Source organism: Populus nigra, chromosome 1, assembly GCF_951802175.1.
Source record: "Populus nigra chromosome 1, ddPopNigr1.1, whole genome shotgun sequence".
Classification (NCBI taxonomy): Eukaryota; Viridiplantae; Streptophyta; class Magnoliopsida; order Malpighiales; family Salicaceae; genus Populus; species Populus nigra.
In genome coordinates, this window is record NC_084852.1 from 5,324,063 (window position 1) to 5,346,039 (window position 21,977).

Below are 21,977 nucleotides of genomic sequence, written 5' to 3' on the forward strand. Positions count from 1 at the left end.
TGAAACAGACACTTAATTAATTATCAAATAAAATGAATGCTGATTAATTCAATCATAATTTTCTACACTATTTTATTTATATATATATATATATATAAAAAAAAAAAAACCTTGAGTTATACACGAACCTAATCTTTATAATAATCATACCAGTTACACTATTAAGATCCATATGTATAAAACCGATTCTTCTAATAATTTTATCAAATTAAATGTGTGAAACAATAAATATCGGTAAGAATTTAAATTCTCAATGCAAAACAAGCTTTTTATTATTATTAATAAAGTATTAGCCTAATAGTTAAAACACTGTTATATAGTATCACAAAAATAAAAACACAAGCTCATACTTATTAAAAGAAACCGTCACAAATTCCAAACAGAATTATTCCATCCCTTTACAAAAAGGTGTAGGATTCCAACGTCAACTATAAAAAAAAAAAAAAAGGAAAGTTTTTTTTAGGAATGAGAGGAGGTATTTGAACAGTTTCTCGTGAGATAAACAAAAGGTACTAGGTCTAACTCAAACTCTCCATTTGTGAATTGTTCAATGCATCTAATTAGTGGAAGTATAATCTCTGTTGTTGCGTATATCTATTAATTATATATATAATGAGCTGCAACCAATACTAATGTCAAACCCTCTAAAATTTAATTCTCCACCTCCCTTGGGGCCACGTATATTATACCAAGATTCCAAGTATATGATCATTAATCCTCATCTCTCTCTTTTTCCCCCCATTGTTTTCGATCTGCTCTATATATAAATACATACCATATAGTGCCTCTGTCGAGCAAGCCCACAAACTTCTTTTTCAGAAATGGAAAACTCAATGAGCTGCAAGCCAATAATCTCTTCTTCTTCTAATGAGAAAACAACTGATCATGATAGCTTTGAAGAGAGTGGTTGGACCATGTACTTTGAGGATTTCTTTGCCCAAAACAATGAAGAGGATCATAATCATGATCCATATGAACATGGTTCTTTCTCGTATGATCATGATAGGAGTTCTTCACTAGTCTCTGATGCTGCTTCTTTGGTTGTGAAGAAGTCTGCTGGTGATCATCTTGGTGAACAAGTTGTTGGGCTACCTATTAATAATAACAGAAGTTTCAAATACAGTTTAAGTTTCAAGAAAAAAAGAACCAAAGGAGCTTTGGTTGATGATGCTTTGGAGGATACTGCTAGTTCTCCTGTTAATAGCCCCAAGGTTAGAAATGTTAATCCCTTCTTCTTCTTCTCCCCCTTTATTTTTCCTCTTCTTTCGCAATCTATAGTTAGGTATATACTGGGATTTTGTTTTCTTCAATTTGTTTTTGTATATGTCAACTATCTTATATTTTTTATCAAGCATGTTGTCAAGTCAACATCTTTTCTTGAACTCTTATGTGAGTAGGTTTATGATGATATGATGATAAACCAATACAAAAGGAACACAAAACAGAAAGATAACAAGGAAATTTCACAGGTAAGAGCATCCAATTCTGAAGTTTTAATAATTTATTTTCATGCATGGTCTTTTTGGCAGGTTTTCATTTTATCTTACCTAACAGCAGGTTCTTGTGGATTTATTGTAATATAGGACGAAGGAAGTGCTTCAAAGCAGGTAGATAAGAGAAGTGATTTTGGTTTTATTGGAGGGGGAAGTGACAACACAGCACTGAAGAAAAGGGGTCTTTGCTTAGTTCCTCTGTCCATGGTAGTAAATTATCTTGGTTAAATCCACCTTTTCTCGGCATCTCTCTCTCTCTCTCTCTCTCTCTCTCTCTCTCTCTCTCTGGACCACTCTAGCTAGTACCCTGTTGTATGGCATTGCATGAACAAATAAGATGTGATGGGATTAAGACCCATCATCATCTTTGTGGCATTTGATAATATATATATAAATATTGGTATTAAGTTCATGCAAAACCTTCTCTCATTGTGTATGCGAAGGGGTATGAGGAAACATCTCTGTAACGTCAGGGATATTAGCGAAATTTGAAGGGTTTTAAAGCAGAAGAAGTTTCTCCTCATGTTCATGTTTTTGCTGCGTTTTCTATTGTATCCCATGTAAAAAGTTCCCGCAACCGCTCCACAGAACACACACTCGATGATTTATCCTCCCGTTCCAAAATTTCTCTTGAAGCTAGCTAGCGTGCAACGTAAGGAAAGCGCTTACAGCAATATTCTAACTGATCTTCTAGTTAATTTTTCTTGCATATATTCTACTAATTAGTACCACCAACTTCAAATCTTTCGGTTCCTCATCTTGAGTATTTATTTGGGTTTTGCCTCTTCTTTTCTTGATAGATAGTGATATGTATTAAGTACTTTTCAACAACACCTAACAACCCCACTAATCCCCCTATAAATCCATAATTAATTCTGTTTCAAAAAGATAAGAGAGAAGGCTCCTTTATTTCTAAGGTTTACTTGAATCTCCACTGTATAAATTAATACTTTTCAAAAAGAAATTGTTTCATGGTTGAATTAATGAGAGGAATAAATCTAGGTTGATTCCTCCATAATCTAACTTGAAGATGAAATTGAATACATAATCCATTAAAAACCAATTTAAGATGTGCCACTGTGCCGCTAAGTTGGAACAAATTTAGCTGAGTTTGCTGTTTCATGATCACCAAAGTAATAATTCAAGCACCATAGATATATGCCGACTGCCGACATATCATAATGATCATCGTCTCATTTGAATTCCAAATATCTCCTTCGCATTCTAACAATTTTTGAGGAAAAAAAAAAGTCAAAACACATAGGATTTTTGCACTGAGACATGTTTAACCGAAAAGACATTTATTAATATAAAAGTAGAGGACAGAAAGAAGAAGAGAAAGAGGACAGAAAGAAGAAGAGAAAGAGAAGGAGAATGCGACAAAAAAAAATCATGCCCTTTGCTATGAGTTTCTGTATTAGATCGAGTGTGTTTTTGATAGATGACAAGTGTGTGTATATATATTTGCATGTTAATCCTAATACAAATAGAAAAATACATAACAAAAAAAAGTATGTCTGAAATTAGAATATGAAAATTTTGAACAAAAAATGTATGTCTCCTTTTATGGTTAAAAAATCCAATGAGGCTCTCTAATACACCCCGCAAGTTGATTCTGGATAGAAACACATAGCAAGCTTAGATTAGAAAAAGACTATATGAAAACAGCTCAATGATATGGTAAGAATACTTGTTATCCGATCATCAATGGCAACAAATTGAACTTGTAATTTCATTTTCACAATCATGTCACAAATAAAATAAAAATTAATTTCAATATATTTCATGCATGAATGAAAATCCAGATTAGCTATGAGATAAATTACTCTATAACTGTCACACCATAAGACACGAGGAGAAAAGGATAAATAATCAAGTTTAAATAATAAAAAGGAGAGTCATCATAACTATACAACATTAGCAATAGTCTTATATTCAGTGTGCAACTATTTTCTATTTACTAAACTTCCAAGAGATATAGTTACGATTAAAATAGATAGCATAAGTACCCGTAGACTTTAAGTTATCGACATTATCAACCCAATCAGAGCCATTAAAGCCATGCGGTAGGAGATTAAAAGAGATAGTAAAAGATAAGTCAAAAAAGATGTTGCATTTACATAACATAAGATACATTTAAGTACTACAAGTCAATGGTTTGAAGACAAATGCAAGCTTATTGATATCGTTTTTCGCAGATTTCAAGTTCTCTTCTATATGGTCCTGCATTTTCATGAAGACAATCATTTTATGCTCCTGGTTGGTTGATGCAATGTCTTGTTGCTGTATCTTCTTGGGGTGTTGTGTCTTCTTATGGTGTTGAGTCTTTTTGCGGTATTGTTGTTGTTTTTGGCTAAGAAGCTCAAAGGCGGTTATGCTTCGGTGGTTAGATGTTGTTCTTGTTGTTTCTTTGCTCTTTCTAGAAATTGTTTCTTTTGCTGAAATTCATTTTAGATAGGTGCCTTCTATTGTTTTGTTCTCTGCTGGCTATTTGTCCTTTGTTGTGCTGATCAAGTTTCAGGTGGCTCATCATCTGCTATGCTACATCGGTTGCTGGCATGTGCTAGTTTTGTCCGGTCTTTCTCTGTGCACATCTTGTGTTTGGTTGATATTTAGCAATGCTATACTGCCTTGCCTTTTGCTTTTTAGTTAGGTTGGGCACCTCATAATGGATTCGGTTCCCTATTTAACCAATGTCAGCTCCTCCTTTTGTTTTGTTTGCTCTTTCTTATGATGAGATTCATGTAAATGTTTTGACAGGGAGCATGTTCCTTTTTTTTTTATCATTGTATATAAACTTGTTGGTTCTCCAGCCTTGTTTATTTTTTATCTTTTTATATACTTACATTTCGATCAAAAAAATTACTCTAAGTCAATAGTCCTTAGACAGAGCATGATTGAACTAACAAACCTTATTAACAATAAAAGAAATATTTGATCATGTAAAAGTAAGATATTGAAGAGGAACAATCACCAAACAATATAAAACAGAGTCAGAATAAGCAAAACCACTTTTAGAGGTGGCAAAAAGACAAGAACTAATAGCCATCAATGTGAAAACTAATTGACATCGAGACATACCAATTGTGTGCATAATGTAAGAGGCATAGTGTAACCGTGTTAAACGTGCACGAGGTGCACACTTCGACAGGCTGTCCAAAACAGTGCCTAAGGGTACTGACAGCCATGCCAATAGTGGGATAAATCGGCAGCACAGATTGTTGACGAACATGAGCTTGACGATGGAATGTCCAAGCCAGGCAGGAAAACTCGTCAGGGGCATAGGCTGACGAGAACTGGGGGTGTCAAGGAATTCAACAGCGAAGACATTGGCAGCCTGCACGCATATGCAAATTCGGCAGCGTACAACAGCTTGTTCAAGTCAGGGGCTCGATTTGGCACGATCTAAAACTTGAACGAAGAACTGTCCAAGGCATATGAGTGACTCAACAGCTGACGAAGCAAGAGTTAGTAGATAGGGCTGCCAGGTGGGCATGTAAAACGTGGGTTAGTGGCAGTCATGGTCTTTCTAGATCATGGGATCATAGGGCAGGACGTGGGTAAAGTGGCAGCATCATGAAGGCAGAACGTGGGAGCATAATTGGGGTGCTCTCCAAGCTGGTGAGATCATGAAGAACATGGGGGGAAAAATGCCCCACTATGTCCTAAAAAATAGAAGATCATGGGTGAGCCTTGCAGCTCACATACTTGGCTATAAATAGTTGTTGATGCTCTTAGATGTGTAGAGCATAGAGAGCATAGAGATAGGGAATGCATAGAGAGGAAATAATGTGTGTAAGCTTGATTGTATAGTATGTGAATTCTATGCATAACACATATTGTGTAATCCTTTGTTGACGAGATAAATAAAGGTTGAGAGTTCTTCTTGTATTCTTGGTGTGCTTTGTGTTGTGCAATCTACTTGTGTATTCTGTTTGTCTTTTAACTTGGAAAAGTGGGGAAACCTCTTGGGTGAGGGAAACACTTAGTTATTAGGCAAACACAAGTGGAATTAGCGAGGGAAGGCTGAGTCTAGTGAGGGACTAAGCTGCCGCACGGGTTTATTCACAGAGCGAAAAATTTACCCCTTGACAATTGGTATCAGAGAGCGGTTGCATTCTTGGCAGAACAACGAGATCATTTTATGGATAGCAGATCGAAGGACTGATTTGTTGAAGTTATCATTGGGATAGTTTGCGAAGTTGGTACTCAAGCCTTATGCCAACGGGTATGGAGGCAATCCGAGAAAGACTGACTCGACTTAAAGAGTTGATTGGGCCAATTCAAAAAGATGAAGAATACCGCTTGAAAGGTTAGAACATTAGTCTTACGGCAGAAACGAGTGAAAGGTTAGAAGCTGCGTAAGAAACAATTGCAATCTTGAAAAAGGCAGTGGCAAACACTTCTGTTGGTACAGGTATGTCTAAACCCAAAATTCCAAAACCAAAAGCTTCTAGGGGTGCTAGAAGTTCCAAGGAATTAGAGAATTTCTTGTGGGATATGGAACACTATTTCAGTGCTACCAAGGTCGGGCTTGATGAGCAAGTGAACATCATAGTGATGTATCTCATAAGAGATGTGAAATTATGGTGGCGGACAATTTCCAAGGAGGATCTTAATGCTGGTAGGCCAAAAGTGTAGACATGGGAGACTCTAAAACGTGAGTTGAAAGAGCAATATCTACCCAACAACACATCCGGGATTGCAAGGGAAAACTTGAAAAAGTTGTGGCAAAATGGGTCGGTAAGGGATTACGTGAAGAAATTTAGTTCTTTAATTCTGGATATTGATAATATGTCCGAGGAGGACATAATGTTCAATTTTCTGTCAGGACTTCAGCTGTGGGCACAGTTGGAGTTGCGTAGGCAGAAATTTTCAGACTTGTCTTCGACCATTTTGGCTGCCGATGGGTTGGCAGATTTTAGAGCAGGCGCTAGCAAAGGGACTGCTGGAGCATCTTTTGTTTCATACCCACTGATGGATAGGTATGAAATGAAAAGGGAAGAAGATAAGGCTTAGTAGGGGAGAACCTAAACAGGCTGATGGCAATGGGAAGACAGAAGCCAAGGGCAAGGAAAAGGTTTCGAAATCAAGTTTGGGCTGTTTTATTTGCGAGGGTAAGCACTTTGCAAGGGACTGCCCGCTGAGAGCACAACTTAGTGCTATTTTCGTGGAGAAGGAACGGCATACGTAAATCCTATACGTTAGCTTAACACTAAGTGAAAGAGTTAGTGGCAAAGGGCCAACCTAGTCAATGAGGACTTATGCATGGCCAAACTGCCTTGGACGAGGCAGAATTGGAGGAGTTCTGCAACTTTGATGATGGACAGATCATGGTGATGAAAATAGAGCTCTAGGCGCGAGGATGTGCCAACAAAAAACACACTGTATAGAATTCGACAGCGATGGACAGCGGTAGCCTTGCATGGGCTGAGGCAAATTCGGCAGGGAGAGTTGTTTGTTGTACGACAAACAAGTAAGCAATATTTAAATTTTATACTTGTATTTTTGGGCACGCAGAATGGTTGGAGAACTAGATGTTCGTATGGGAGCTCATGTAGTTCTTTGAAATGATTTTGTGTGGATGTATTTCGTGAAAAGGGACGGACACCTTGGTGACGCTTGTGATTAGTGTCTGAATTTCATGAAAACATGCTTGCGAGTATGATGTGTTTGACATTCGTGGAAAACTAATGAGCCAAAACAGAATGTGTCACAGCTTGGCTTTGAAATAGGTTAACGAAATTCGATTGACTAAATTGTTGTTGAATGTGGGCAAAGCTAGAGGTTTCGTGGGAGAAACATGGATTGTGACGATGAACAGATCCAGTGCAAGGGTACTTCGAATCTGTTAGACGAGGACGTCGAGTTCTTTTGGTAGGGGTGGTTTGTAACAGTGTTAAACATGCACAAGATGTACACTTCAACAGGTTGTCCAAAACAGTGCCTAAGGGTGCTAGCAGTCATGCCAACAGTGGGATAAATCGGAAGCGCAGATTTATGCGACTGTAGGTTCGTCAAAGGAAAATCAGCAGCGCAGATTGTTGACAAACATGGGCTTGACGATGGAATGTCCAAGCCAGGCAGAAAACTCATCAGGGGCATAGGCTGACGAGAACTGGGGCAGTCGAGGAATTCGGCAGCGAAGACATTGGCATGATCTAAAACTTGGACGAAGGACTGTCCAAGGCATATGAGTGACTCAACAGCTGACAAAGCAAGAGTTGACAGATGGGGTTGCCAGGTGGGCATGTAGAATGTGGGCTAGTGGCATTCATGGTCTTTCTAGATCATGGGATCATAGGGCAGGACGTGGGTAAAGTGGCAGCATCATGAAGGCAGAACGTGGGAGCATAATTGGGGTGCTCTCCAAGCTGGTGAGATCATGAAGAACATGGGGGAAAAAGTGCCCCACTATGTCCTAAAAAATAGAAGATCATGGGTGAGCCTTGCAGCTCACATACTTGGCTATAAATAGTTGTTGATGCTCTTAGATGTGTAGAGCATAGAGAGCATAAGAGATAGGGAATGCATAGAGAGGAAATAATGTGTAAGCTTGATTGTGTAGCATGCGAATTCTATGCATAGCACACATTGTATAATCCTTTGTTGATGAGATAAATAAAGGTTGAGAGTTCTTCTTGTATTCTCGGTGTGCTTTGTGTTGTGCAATCTACTTGTGTATTCTGTTTGTCTTTTAACTTGGGAAAGTGGGGAAACCTCTTGGGTGAGGGAAACACATAGTTATTAGGCAAACACGAGTGGGATTGGCGAGGAAAGGCTGAGTCTAGTGAGGGACTAGGCTGTCGCACGGGTTTATTCATAGAGCGAAAAATTTACCCCGTGACACATAGCCAGGCTAGGAGAAGAATATATAATAAAAGGTATATTTCATCTCAATTCCAAATAAGTAACTTAGACAACCCAAGTCTCAAATAGAGAATTTTACATTAAAATGAGCAATCAATTAAGTTATAGAAGAAAGATCATTACATGTGACAAGGATATCATCAGCATAAACTAGAATATAGATTAGGGTAATTAAGGATTTGTTTATAAAAAATGAAGTGTCAGTTTGACACCTAAAAAGTATAAAACCTAAAAAGAATTGGCAAAGCCAATCAAACAATACACATGATGTCTATTTAAGTCAATAGAGAGATTTGTGAAGTTTTCATGCGTGAAAAGAAAGGTTAAGATCAACAAAGTTAAGAGGTTGTTGCATGTAAACATCAGTGTCAAGAAAAACATTAAAAAAGACACTATGAACATCTAACTAACAAACATACCAACCTTGAGAAATAACAATAACAAAAATAATGTGAACTATAGCTAGCTTATCAATTAGACTAAAGGTCTTATCAAATTCAATACCTTATTGTTGATGATACCATTTGGATATTAGTCGAGCCTTATAGAGTTTAATGGACCCATCAATTTTCTATTTAATCTTGTATACTTACTTGCGGCCAACAATGCTTATAGAGGGATTAAGATGAATAAAAGACCATGTGTGATTATGAACCAATGTATCAATTTTTGTAGTCATTATTAGAATCTATTTAGAATTTTGTTTGGCTTTAATGTAAACAAGTAGGTTTTAATAAAAGTATGAAGTAACCTTGTTTAAGGAAAAATGAGAGATAGGATAGTGTTTATGTTAAGGTGGACAAAGGGTTATAGAGTGAATATGGATATGAATATATGATGGGAGATTTAAAGAAGAAAAGTAACTAGAGGAACTATTGTCCTTGACAATGTTGAGATTAAAAGTAATAGGTAGAGTCTTATAGATAGATGAATGATAAGAGTTAAGGAATGGAAACTAGATAAAAAGATTGAAAAGGGGACTAATAATGAAGCATCATAAGGAGTCCCATAACTACAAGACAAAGCGAAAGGAGGTAAGGTAGAGGATGAAACAAAAAGATGAGGTAACAATATAGATATAGGAATGCTAATCCATAAAGGATTGACAGTTAAAAAAAAAACAGGAACACAAGTATTATGATGACATAGAGGAAACTAATAAAGTAGACTTGGCATAAAATATGAGGACTCATGGAATGTTTAATGATAAACAATATAAATATGTCAAGTAAAGATATCTATACAACGATATCTTCGATGACTAGACTATAACCAAGAAAGAAAGATGAGGTAGAGTAAAAATCAAGATTATGTTTGTTATATAGACGTAGAAACATAAAGGCATGAGTAACCAAAAATATTTAAAAATACATAGTTAGGTTATCATTTAAAAAGTTGTAGTAAAAAATATTGATGTTGAAGAGGTGGTGTGTATATTCAGTTGATGATAAGAATAGCAGTTTAGAAGGTAGAATGATCAATACCTATACTGTTACAATAGGAATTTAGTTTTCAAAAGTCACTTTCCTAATTACTGTAAAATTGTTTTATATGATTCCAAATTGATTTTCAATTAACTTTTAAAATTGAAAAAAAAAAAGCATCATAAATCTTGGATTTATTTTTTAAAAGAAAAAAATCAAGTATATTTAGAAAAATAATCAACAAAAAATTCATTCACTACAAAAATTGATAAGGAAAAACTAAGTCTAAGGGAGCCAAACTAAAATGCTTTGATGAATCTAATGAAATCAACTGAAATTACCTTTAATGGTAAGTTATACAATTAAAATGATAATTGGTTAAGGATGAAACTAGAATAACTTTATTAAAGAGAATTTGATGCAACAAGCAAGAGTGTGAATGATCAAGATGAATTTCATGCAAGAAGCGAGAAAGTGAATGACCAAGATGCTGATTCCAACTTCAAATGTAGTTTTTTGTGATAAAACACTAAGGTAGTGTTTGATTATTATCTTGAAATAGAAGGGACGAAGACAGTGGAAACAAAAATATGTTTGGTTGAAGAGACAAAGACAAATAATTTTTGTGATAAAACACTAGGGTAGTGTTTGGTTTTTGTCTCTAAGATATTTTAGAGTGAATTTTTGTACTTCCAAAATAGAAGGTATAGAGGGAACATGTCTCTAGAGATGATATTTTTATTTTTTATTTCTAAAATATTCTTGTAAAAAATTATTAATTTCAAAATTATTTAATTAAGACACATGTGGATAAAAATATTAATTATTGTATTTATAAAACCAAGCTCGAGGGTTGATCCGGGTCAAAGCCAGAGTCACTAATTGAGGTCTGGGCATGGGTAGGGTTGACTTAGGTCAGTGTAAAAATACAAATGGTTATTATTATAGTTTAAACCTTAGTTCAAGAGTCGACCTGGGCAAAGCTCGAGTCACGAGTGGGGTTGATTGTTAACCTAAGTCAATGTAAGGATAAAAATGATTATTATCATAGTTTTAAAATCCAACTTGGGGGATCGACTTGGTGTGAAGCCTAGGTCACGTGTTAGGAGGGTCAACTCAGGTTGACCCAGGTCAACATAAAATAAAAGTATTATTATCATAATTTTAAAATTTTATTTTGGGGTGAACCAGGAGCAAGTTCCGGGTCACGGATTAAGAAGATTAACCTGAGCTGACCCGAGTCAATATAAAGATAAAAGTTGTTATTATCATAATTTTAATACTCGACTTGGGGGTCGATCAGGGCAAGGCCTAGGTCATAAGTCGAGAGGGTCACCATGGGTTGACCTGAGTCAACGTATGGGTAAAAGTGATTATCATCATAATTTTAAAACTTAACTCATGAGTTGACCCGAGGCAAGGTTCAGGTCACGAGTAGGGAGGCCTATTTTTAAAAAAAAAAAATCAAAGCAACCTTATTTTAACCATAAAATTTCAAAAAACAATCAATAGGTTTTTGACCCATATTTTATCCCGGGTTGATTTGGGTTTTTAACTAGATCAGGTCAATTTAATCTTTTCTCTATTTTTATCTTAAATCAGACCAGTCTAAGCTTTAGGTTAACCCATTTAATCAGTCCTAGTTTTATAACTAAGGTTATTATAATAATATTAATTTCAACACTCTAATCAGTTTTAGTTTTATAACTAAGGTTATTATAATATTATTAATTTCAACATTCATTATAAACTAAAATAAAAAATATCTAATTATTTTTTAAATATATAAGTTTGACAATAATACAAAATAAGAATAAAAATAGACTTTTTCATATTTTATTATGTCTTGTCCACTATAACCAAACATAATATAAAAACAGTTATTTTATCTTGTACATCATTACTAAACACAATTCTGTATTTGTCTCATTTTCTATCTTGTCTCCCTTGTTTTTATTGTCTTTGTCTCTTTTGTCCTGGGATAGTAACCAAATGTTATTTAGAGGACTCGATGCAGAGGATTGGTACTAAAGCTAGTTTAAACTATCTTTAACTATACTGGATAAAAAAAAAATGACTTTGAAAACTCAATCCTTAACAAGACAAAAATGATTGTTAATTTTTTTTAAAATCATTATCTAAAGCAAATTGTCATATAGAAAACAATGATTTTATGATATCAAGAACATGTAAAATGGTAGATAGTTTTAGGAAACACTAAGGTGTATGAATTAAAGTATAACCAAAATACAAGATATTAAGTTTCTTACAATTTCTTACTTTAAATTATTTGAAGTCAGTGTAGGATTCCATATAAATGAGTCATGTGGTATTTGGTGTGACATGATATGTTGCCTCGGCATTAAGATGTTATGATTGGCTATGATTTGAAAATGAGTGACTAGCCAAAGTAGCATTGGTCGAAGGTGAAGGATCTAGAATTAAAGAGGTTGAAGAGTTTCCTATATGAAACAAAAAACCAACACCTACAAAGCAAAATAGAACATGATAAAGTGATATGATTATATTTATTGTATATTTAGCATTAGGCATAGGTGTCATGTGTGGTTGATTCTAACATGATTCATCCTTAGTGCTAAATTAAAGCAGCAAACATACCAAGCGAGAGTAATCATAGAAAATAATTACCTTTACTGCATAGGTAATCTATAAAATTAACTATTTATATATGTGCCACATTGTCTATTTTGTAAAGCAATATATAGAGGTAGGTGCTCACACTAATAAATTACCAAGCGAGTCATTTAGGTGGGGGTTTGTCAAGTGTGTGGGCCTTAGGCCATTTTTTTTTCTCTTTCTTTCCTTTCATTTTCTTTTCCTTTCTCTTATTGAGCTTGGTTTGGCCAAAACACGGACTGAATTAGAGAGTTATTGAAGAATCAATTATTGAAATAGAGAAATGAGAGAGATTTTTCCGAGTGCGTGTATTACATGTGCTAGCATATGAACAAGACTGCTCTTTAATGTGGTGTTGTGGCTTTGATGATGGCCTTCCTTGTTGTTGTTGAATTTGTTTCGGTAGGGCCTTCGTTCTAATGTGGCTCATATTGTTGATGAAGCTCGGTGGTGTTGTGATGACTTGTTCTTCTTTTCTTTTCTTTTCTTTTTCCTCTATTTTTATCTCTCTTCTCCTCTGTTTCTATTCATGCTTGCTTCTCATTGCATTCCTTCTTTTCTTTTCTTCCATATCCATTGAGGTGTTTGACTTGGTTAGGCATGAAGTATTAGAGCATCTCCTAGTAAAGAGCCAAATTGATAAAATAGCCTTTTGAATAGTGTAAATATAGTTTTTTTTGTTTATGTGCATTCCAATAGTAAAAAACCATTTAGAAGAGCCAATTATATTTTAATATATTTTATATTAAACTAATTTTATATTATATATAATATAAACATGATGTTATTAATTATATAATTAATATGAATAATTTATAAATTTAAATTTAAAATTAATGAAGTAATATGAAAGTTAAAAGATATAATTTTAAGTTCAAATTTAGAACTTTTAAATTTAAAATTTATTTATATGAATATTTTTAATTTTTAGTTTTATATATTACTGTTAAAATTTTGATTTTTGAAAGTAAATTCAAAATTCAAACTTTGAAAAAAACCGCTAACATTATAAATTTTTATTTTCAGATTTTTTTAAAAAAAATCAAACTTTGAAAAAATAACCACCAATATTTAAATTTTGAAAAATATAACCATCAACATTTCAAATTTTAAGATTTTGAATTTTGAAAAAATGACCTCCAACATTTCAAATTTTAAGATTTTAAATTTTGAAAAAATAACCGCCAACATTCTAAGATTTCAAAATTTAAAAAAAAAATCCATCTATAAATATTCTCATATACCTAAACATTTTTCTCATCATTTTCTTCTCTCTAATCTTTATTTTATTTCTTTAAAATTCATCATGAATCATTCTAATTTTAATTTTTATGATGCTTTTGATTTTGATGATGACATTCCCATGTTCGCCTTTCAAGTTGTTACCGCAATGGCTGCTGAAGAAGAATCGAATAATCAAGGGAGGAGAACAGAGTATCATGGCTCTATTCTTTGTCACAATATTGTCTATCATAATAGAAAGGAATGTGAGTTAAGGTTATATAATGATTATTTTACGAAATTCACTAAAAGTCAATTTTGAAAGAGATTTAGGATGAGTCGTCGTTTTTTTTTCGAATCACAAATGCGGTGGAAGCTCACAATCCATATTTCAAACAAAGGACAAATGCTCTTAGTGTTTTTGGTTTATCTTGCCTTCAAAAGGTAACTGCAACTCACAAGATACTTGTATATGGTATTCATGTAGATCTTACTGATGAATATCTTTGAATTGGGAAAAGCACTGCGATAAAAAGTCTTAGAGATTTGGCTTTTATCAAAGCAAGTGTAGAAGTTTTTGGTGATTAGTATCTAAGGGCACCAAACGAGACCGATATTGCTCGATTATTATCAACAAGAGAGCAGCGTGGATCTCCGAAGATGTTAGGGAGCATTGAGTGTATGTATTGTAAATGGAAGAAATGTCCAACTGCATATCATAGGATGTATATTGGTCATTGTCGTGAACCAATTATAACTCTAGAGGCAGTGGCTTGACAAAATCTTTGGATATGGCATGACTTTTTTGGAATGCCTGGATCACTAAATGATATTAATGTTCTTGATCGATCATCCATCTTCATTGCACTTGCTGAAGGTCGTACTACTCCTGTCAATTATACAATTAATAGGCATGAATATACAATGGGATATTATTTAGCAGATGACATTTATCCTAATTGGCTAACCTTTGTTAAGACAATCCCAAGGCCATTAAAGGCAAAGAGAAAATATTTTGCAAGTAAGAGTCTGCAAGAAAAGATGTGGAGCGGGCATTTGGGGTGCAACAATCTCGTTTTAAAATTGTATATGGACTTGTGCGATACTGGATGAAGAAACGCTTGCAAATATTATGAAAGCTTGCATAATATGATTATTAAGGATGAAGAAGCAATGAACATTGGATTTGACGTTCGTGAAGTCAATTCCTTTATATCAGTGTTATATGGTGAAATACCAAAACTACATGATTTTCTTCAAGCTCATTATCGAATCAGGGATAGAGCAACTAGCTCTCAACTTCAAGAAGATTTGAACATTTATGATAACAATATGACAACGAGTAGAATCATTAGATTTGAGCTTCTCATGTTATCATAATTTTCAACTATTTTATGTTTTTTTTTCATTATGGGTGTTATCTTTTAAGTTAATTAATCCTACTTATTGTTGTTGAGTGTTAGAAGAACTTGAAAAAAGTATTATGAATTGATATCAATTTTATAACAATATATTTAAAATAACTAAGAAATTTCTACATATTTAATTAAAAATACATTACATTAAATAATAATTCAATCAAGTTAATTAAAAATTCAAATCCCTCCAACTTTATCTTTTCCTTATCTATGTTTAAGTCATCTCATCGCATCCTTCTCATCAATTGGTCTATCTTGATAGATCAACGGTCCACTATCTTCTCCTAAACTAACAGAATCAGGGGTAGATGAAGCTGATGATGTCGGACTTGTATTGGCATGACTTTTTTTATTTCTTGTTTGACCTTTAATGTTGATTTGCACACTTAAATTGCTATTTGGGTTCTTTTTTTAAGATAACCCAACAATATTCTAGTTGAAATCGTTTGCCAGCGCAAAAAGCATACATTTGCCGAGCATCATTAATATGGTTAAAAATTAGAGAAATTCAACAATCTTAAAATATGTGTTAAACAATTTAACATGAAAATGAATATTAAAATTACCTTTGATTCTTTGGTCATTCCACTTTGCTTACAATTTTTAATTTGAGTAACAAATCTAATAAATTTATCAATTTCTCTATTTATTTCTTGCCATCTACTTGAGATGCTTATTTGAAAATGATTATCCAAGTTTCCTCCATTCTCTACAGAGTAAGCATGTACTTGAGCCCAAAATTGTTTTGTTTGTTGTTCAACTCATGTAATTGGATCTTTGCTTGTATTTAACCATGCAGACACAAGTAAACAATCTTCCTCCGGTGAAAATTTTTTACTTCTGTGTTTTTTTTATTATATGGACATTTAAATTCGAGTATGTTAAGTCATTAATTAATTTATTAAAATCACTTGGTTGAGAGAGAATATCTTCTAACTCGTTTAAAAGAAGGTTGGTAAAGGAGTTTGGAAAATTTGAATCCATCTACATATAAAAAAAAAAAAAAACTCAAGTTAGAACCTCATAAGAGAGTGTAAGGGAAGCTCACATTCGATGTCTAGCAATTTTGTAGTTTCCATACATGTGAATTAATAATACGTATTGCCTCCTACTTATTCTAACATTAATTTGATCATACAATCATTAGAATTTGGCCATCTTTGGGAACTAAAAGAGGATTGATATACTGGTTTGATTGCAATTACAATAAAACAAAATATAATTGACCCTGAATTAAAATAGGCAATCAATAATAAATTTAAGATATGTCACTCTATGCTTTTATCAATACCAGTTACCACCATTACTTCCTCTTAATTTTTTCATAGACAACAACATATATGAAAATTGTCTTCCTTAACCCATATCAAAATCATAAAATAACAAAGAAAAAAAGAAAGTAATCATCACAAATAATAGATTAACACCAAAGGGTCTTAAGAATTAAGAGATAAAAAAAAAAGTCTTTAAGCAAGCATTCCTTTTGGTTTCAGCTAATTAACAGAGCAGGGACAAAACTGATTCCTATTGGCCAATGGATATATGTACTTTCTCTTTCTTTTGGTTGTTCTATAGAGAAGTATAAAAATGACATTTTAGAGTAAGAAAAAACATTTTAGCTAGTCATATAGATATCCCGTTGGAATTGTTAAAACTAAAAATAATAGGTAAAAATATATTTTTAATTTTAACTATCCCATTGGCTCCTGCGTTGGAGTTGCTATTAGACCTAGTTGGGCCTACGGTGTTGGGCCTATTAGTCTAGTTGAGACTAATTTATTTATTTTTTTTCTTCTCTTCATCTTTTCCTCTTCTTTTTCTTTTATTTATTTTTGTTTGGGCCCAATTGAGCCCTGTTCATTTTCTCCTCCTTCGTATATCCGCCGGCTACTCTTTATTGCCTAACTCAATTCCCAAATTCCAATATGCTATTCAATGAATCCCACACAAAGAAACAAAAAAAGAAGAGTAAAGAACACTTCATATTCATGTGTGGAAACTTGGAGGCAGCAAACAAAACCACAGGGTCTTCTTTTGAACATATAGCAGGAGCCTTAATTCCGTAATCAGAAAAATCTCCCTCAAATCTCCAACTCCCCATATGCCTTCTGATCATCAAACAAATACTTATCCTTACCTTTATTATTAAGTTTCAAAAGGCAATATTTCTACGAGACATGAAAGCACTTGGTGATGGTATGGGACGCACGTGATCTTCCACTCCACTATGCTTCCATTCATTAATAAAACATATATATATATATATATATATTCTGCAATGCTCGGGTGGCTAGCAGAACAAAAATAGTACAATCAAAGTCATTCCCATTATCCCTCCGGATGAAGGTACCAAATGACATTAGCCCCCACTTCATTTAAAGGAGGTGCCCGTGATAAAGATAATTGTTGTTTTTTTAAATATTTTTTATTTAAAATAATAATTTTTAAAAAAATAAAAAAAAATTATTTTTAATATCAGTATATTAAAATAATATAAAAATATTAAAAATTTATTAATTTAAAACAAATAAAAAATAAAAAATATATATTTTTAAAATATAAAAATAAATATACCCTAGCATTGCTTCATATACTAATTAATATCTTACTCGTCCTTGCATTTATACCCTTTCTACCTTTGTTCTTGTTTGCATCTTTCTTGGCAACTAGGAATGAATCTAAATAATAGATTTAGCATGTATTATACAAGGTGGTCTAAAATATTTTTTTTATTTAAAGATATAATAAATCAAAGATATCAAACCATAAAAAAAACATAACAAAACATATCTTAAAAAAATGCAAAAATAGCAACACTAAATATGATATAATGTGAAGATATTTTTATCTCGTCGTCGGCGTCGTGGGAGGGTGTCCTATGATACCACGACGACACCATATTGAAAATTATTACAGAAATATATAAATTTTCAAGGTGGAAGACAAGAGCTTTGACTAGGGTGCTTTCGGCTGTTAAAACATGCACGAGAAAAGAGTTGGCACGTGAATTTTGCTCTTTGATTTTACCCCACCACAGAAAACCATTCTGATCTTCTTTCCTTCGCATCATGGAATGAAAACAAAACAAAACAAACAACGTGGGTCAGGGCGTTGGTGTTGTCCTTTAATGGCAGGGGCGACAAGACTGCTGACCATTCATGGTATGCAAGAATGCAACCTTTTGTTTTCTGGTTGGTTGTTGGGTGTTTGATGGTGCGGTAGATAATGCTTTTTAAAATGTGTTTTTTTTTAATAATATTTTTAAAATATATATATTATTAATATTAATTTATAAAAATATTTAAAAATATCAAAAAAAATTAATTTAAAAAAAATTAATTTTTTTAAAAAATACTTTTAAAATATAAAAAATAAATAGACTTTAAATAAAAAAATGGATTCGCCTTTTGCACACCTATATGAGTGTGTTTATTTGTTTTTGATTTATTTTTTATTTTTGATTTTTTTAAATTATTTTTTAATTTTAAATTAGTTTAATATGCTGATATTAAAAATAAATTTTAAAAAATAAAAAATATATTTTAATATATTTTTAAATAAAAAATACTTTAAAAAATAACTCTATTAGAATCTCATCCAATTATACCTTACTAGTTTTTTTGAAAAGAAAAACCCAACTTTGTAGGAGTAAAACTATACTTTTAATTAACACAAAAAAATAATTTCTTAATTATAATTTTAAGATTGTGACAGTTTTGTTTTTCAAAATAATTTTTATTTAAAAAAATATCTAATTCAGATTTTTTTAAAGTTTTTTTTATAATTTTGATCTACTTATGTCAAAATATATATATATATATATATATATATATATATATATATATATTATTTTGATGTATTTTTCATTAAAAATAACTTTTAAAACATACTTTATACCTAATTTTATATTTATAGAAATAGATTCTACATCAAAATCAAATCTATGTAAAGTAAATAGATTCTATATAATTTTTAATACACATTAAATAAACATTGAGATTAAAGGTCATCAGATTGGCTACTTGCTTGTCTCAAAGAGGTAATCCTAGCTCGGAACTTCTTAAACCCATAATTATCATGTTAATGACAGCTTCTTTTTCCTGAACCAGGCATCATGATATTTACGTGCAAAATAAAAACATAAAAAATGTAAGGCCCAAAAATCAAGAGGGTCAAATACGGCAATTTAGATTTAAACAAAACAATAAAGAAAGAAGGCTTAGGCCCAAATACAGCTCTGCAGTTTTTTCACTCTGGGCATTTTAATGGACATGTACATGAATGTCTGTCCCCACTCCCCATTGTTTAAGGATCTATTTTGGTTTTATGTTTTAAAAATATTTTAAAAAAAAATTAATATATATTTTTTTATTTTAAATTAATATATTTTTAAATTATTTTGATGTACTGATATCAAAAATAATTTTTAAAAAATAAAAAATTTTATTTTTATATATTTTTAGCAAAACTACTTTGAAAAACAATTGCAATCACATTCTCAAATACTCAAATCCGCTTCCGTGAAAGCTATGTTTAAGATTAAATTTTATTTTATAAAATTTTATTTTAATATTATATTAAATAATTTAAAAAAAATAAAAAAAAGTAATAGAATTTTATTGATATGCATGAAATTACCACAATAATTTAAGTAAAATATATTATATATAAATTAAACTGAAAAAAATTAAAAAATATTTTATTTTTAATAAATAAAACAAAAGAACACAAGTATCAAACAAAATCATTCTGCAAGAAATCTATGCAAAATAAATTTTTAAATTCAGTGTCGGTGTCTTGCTTTTGAAGTGGCAAGCTTTGTTTTAAGAGGAAAAAAAACAGAGCTAAAGCTCTTCCTTTCAAGGTCAAGCACATGTGGGATCCCAAGAACAGGCAAAAGATAGTGCAGATCTGAAAACATTAGCTGAAGATCATTCGGAACAGATCCCGCATCTATTTTAGTCCACAGTCCACAACTACTGGCTGCATTCCATGCTAGATCATCAATCACGCCCAAACCCGAGGTTTAGGATGCTCATTGTTGTAACATGGTCCTGTATGATTATAAATAGGTATTTGTTTGATATTGCGATGCAAAGTATTTTTTAAAAATATTTTTTTATTTAAAATATGTTAAAATAATTTTTTAAATTGGATTATTCTGGTATAATTCTAAAAATTAGATTAATTTTTCTTTATATTTGATAGTGTCATAAAAAATAGGTTAGAAATTTTTTTTCAATAATAGGTATGCATGTCATGAAAAATGAGCTGAAAATTAACTTTGATGTTTTAATTTTTTTCAAGTTTATTAAAAAAATTAAATTAAATCTGACAGATGAAACAATTAAAAGATAATAAAATTAAAAAAAAATCTAATCTCATAAATTATTTCAAATAACATGAATAACAATAAAAAGAATGGAAACCAAATCTAATAGATAAAAAAATTTTAATTAAGAAAAAAATAAGAGAAAAAAAATAACTATTAAAAATATAAAGATCCAAGTTAATATAGAAAACAAATTAAATTAAATTCTAAGAGATAAAATTAAAAAAATTCAAGAACAAATTAAAAAAAACTATGGAAATAAAAAGATTGAGGATCAAATTTGATATAATCAACAAATAATAAAACACTTTTGAGCATAGTTTTGAAACTCGATCCGGCCCGGCGGGTCGACTCGGGACCTGGCCATCCCGGGGCTGGAACCAGGCCGGGTTGATAAAAAAATAGAAAAAGTCATGACCCGATGACCCGGTTGACCCCGCAAAACCCGGTCAAAAACCCGGTTGCAACCCATTGAGTTTTTTTTTAACTAAAACGACGCCATTTTAATTTTTTTTTTACATGGGGATTGACCCGGCCAAAACCCGGGGACCCGGAACCCGGGCCTTGGACCGGACCGGGTTTAAAAACTATGCTTTTGAGTTTTTTACAACTTTTAGAAAGTATATTCCTCTAGAATGAAAGAAAAACATTTTCCAAAAACCAATCTAATTTTTTTTATTTAAAATTATTTTTTATCGAGTAACTTTTCTAATGATAAACAAACATGAAAAAATTTTAAAAATAAATTATTTTCTATGAAACATACCGGCCTTAAAAGAAAAACCTTTTTGCCTTCTTTTTATTTTATGTATTTTTCTCTTACCTTCAAAATAGAGAAAAACAATTATTTCTTTCTTTTTTATATAATTTTCTCTTTCTTGACAAGTTGTAAGATTATAAACCTAATAGAATGGGTAAATAAATATATTAGAGGAGAAATAAAAATCCATTATTTTTTTTTAATAAATTATTTTTTATTAGAAATATATTAAAATTGCTCAGCCTTTCACTATAGTAATCCACAGTGAAAAGCTGAGTTTTTGTTTTCATTTTTTAAGATTTTTTTAAGCTATTTTTCTTCATTTTTTTATTTTTTCTTTTTTGATGTCTTTAGCTTTTTTTTCTTTGTTTTTTTTCTTTTAATAAATTTTATTTTTTTTAATTTAGTTTGTTAATGTTAATATTTTTTTTAATTTAGTTATCAGACTTTTATGACATTGATCTCGGGTTTAACAGGTTAACTTGATTTCACGAATTAACCCGGATTTTTTTTCTTTTTAATTAATTTTTTTCGTTTACTTTAGTTTGTTAATATTAAATTTATTTCTATTTAGTTATCAGACTTTCATGACACATATCTCAGGTTTCACGGGTTAACCTAGTTAATTCTGGATTAACCTGTCCATTTTTTTTTGTTTTTTTATTTTGTTAATGTTAATTTTTTTTATTTAGTTATTAGATTTTCATGACAAGGATCCCAGGTTTAATAGGTTAATATGGTTTGACGAGTTAACCCATAGTTTTTTTTTTGTTTTTTTCTTTTTAATTAATTTTTTTCGTTTACTTTAGTTTGTTAATGTTA

At 31.8% G+C, this 21,977-nt stretch overlaps 1 protein-coding gene across 1 annotated transcript; it reads left to right on the forward strand.

Annotated features, from left to right (window-relative positions):
* The first annotated feature begins 666 nt into the window (after nucleotides 1-666).
* Nucleotides 667-2,250, forward strand: LOC133681057 (vascular-related unknown protein 4-like). The gene is made up of 3 exons (XM_062104145.1): nucleotides 667-1,211; nucleotides 1,398-1,469; nucleotides 1,584-2,250. Exons 1-3 carry the CDS (start codon nucleotides 822-824, stop codon nucleotides 1,719-1,721), a joined length of 600 nt encoding a protein of 199 aa, XP_061960129.1. The 5' UTR covers nucleotides 667-821; the 3' UTR covers nucleotides 1,722-2,250.
* Nucleotides 2,251-21,977: the final 19,727 nt, after the last annotated feature.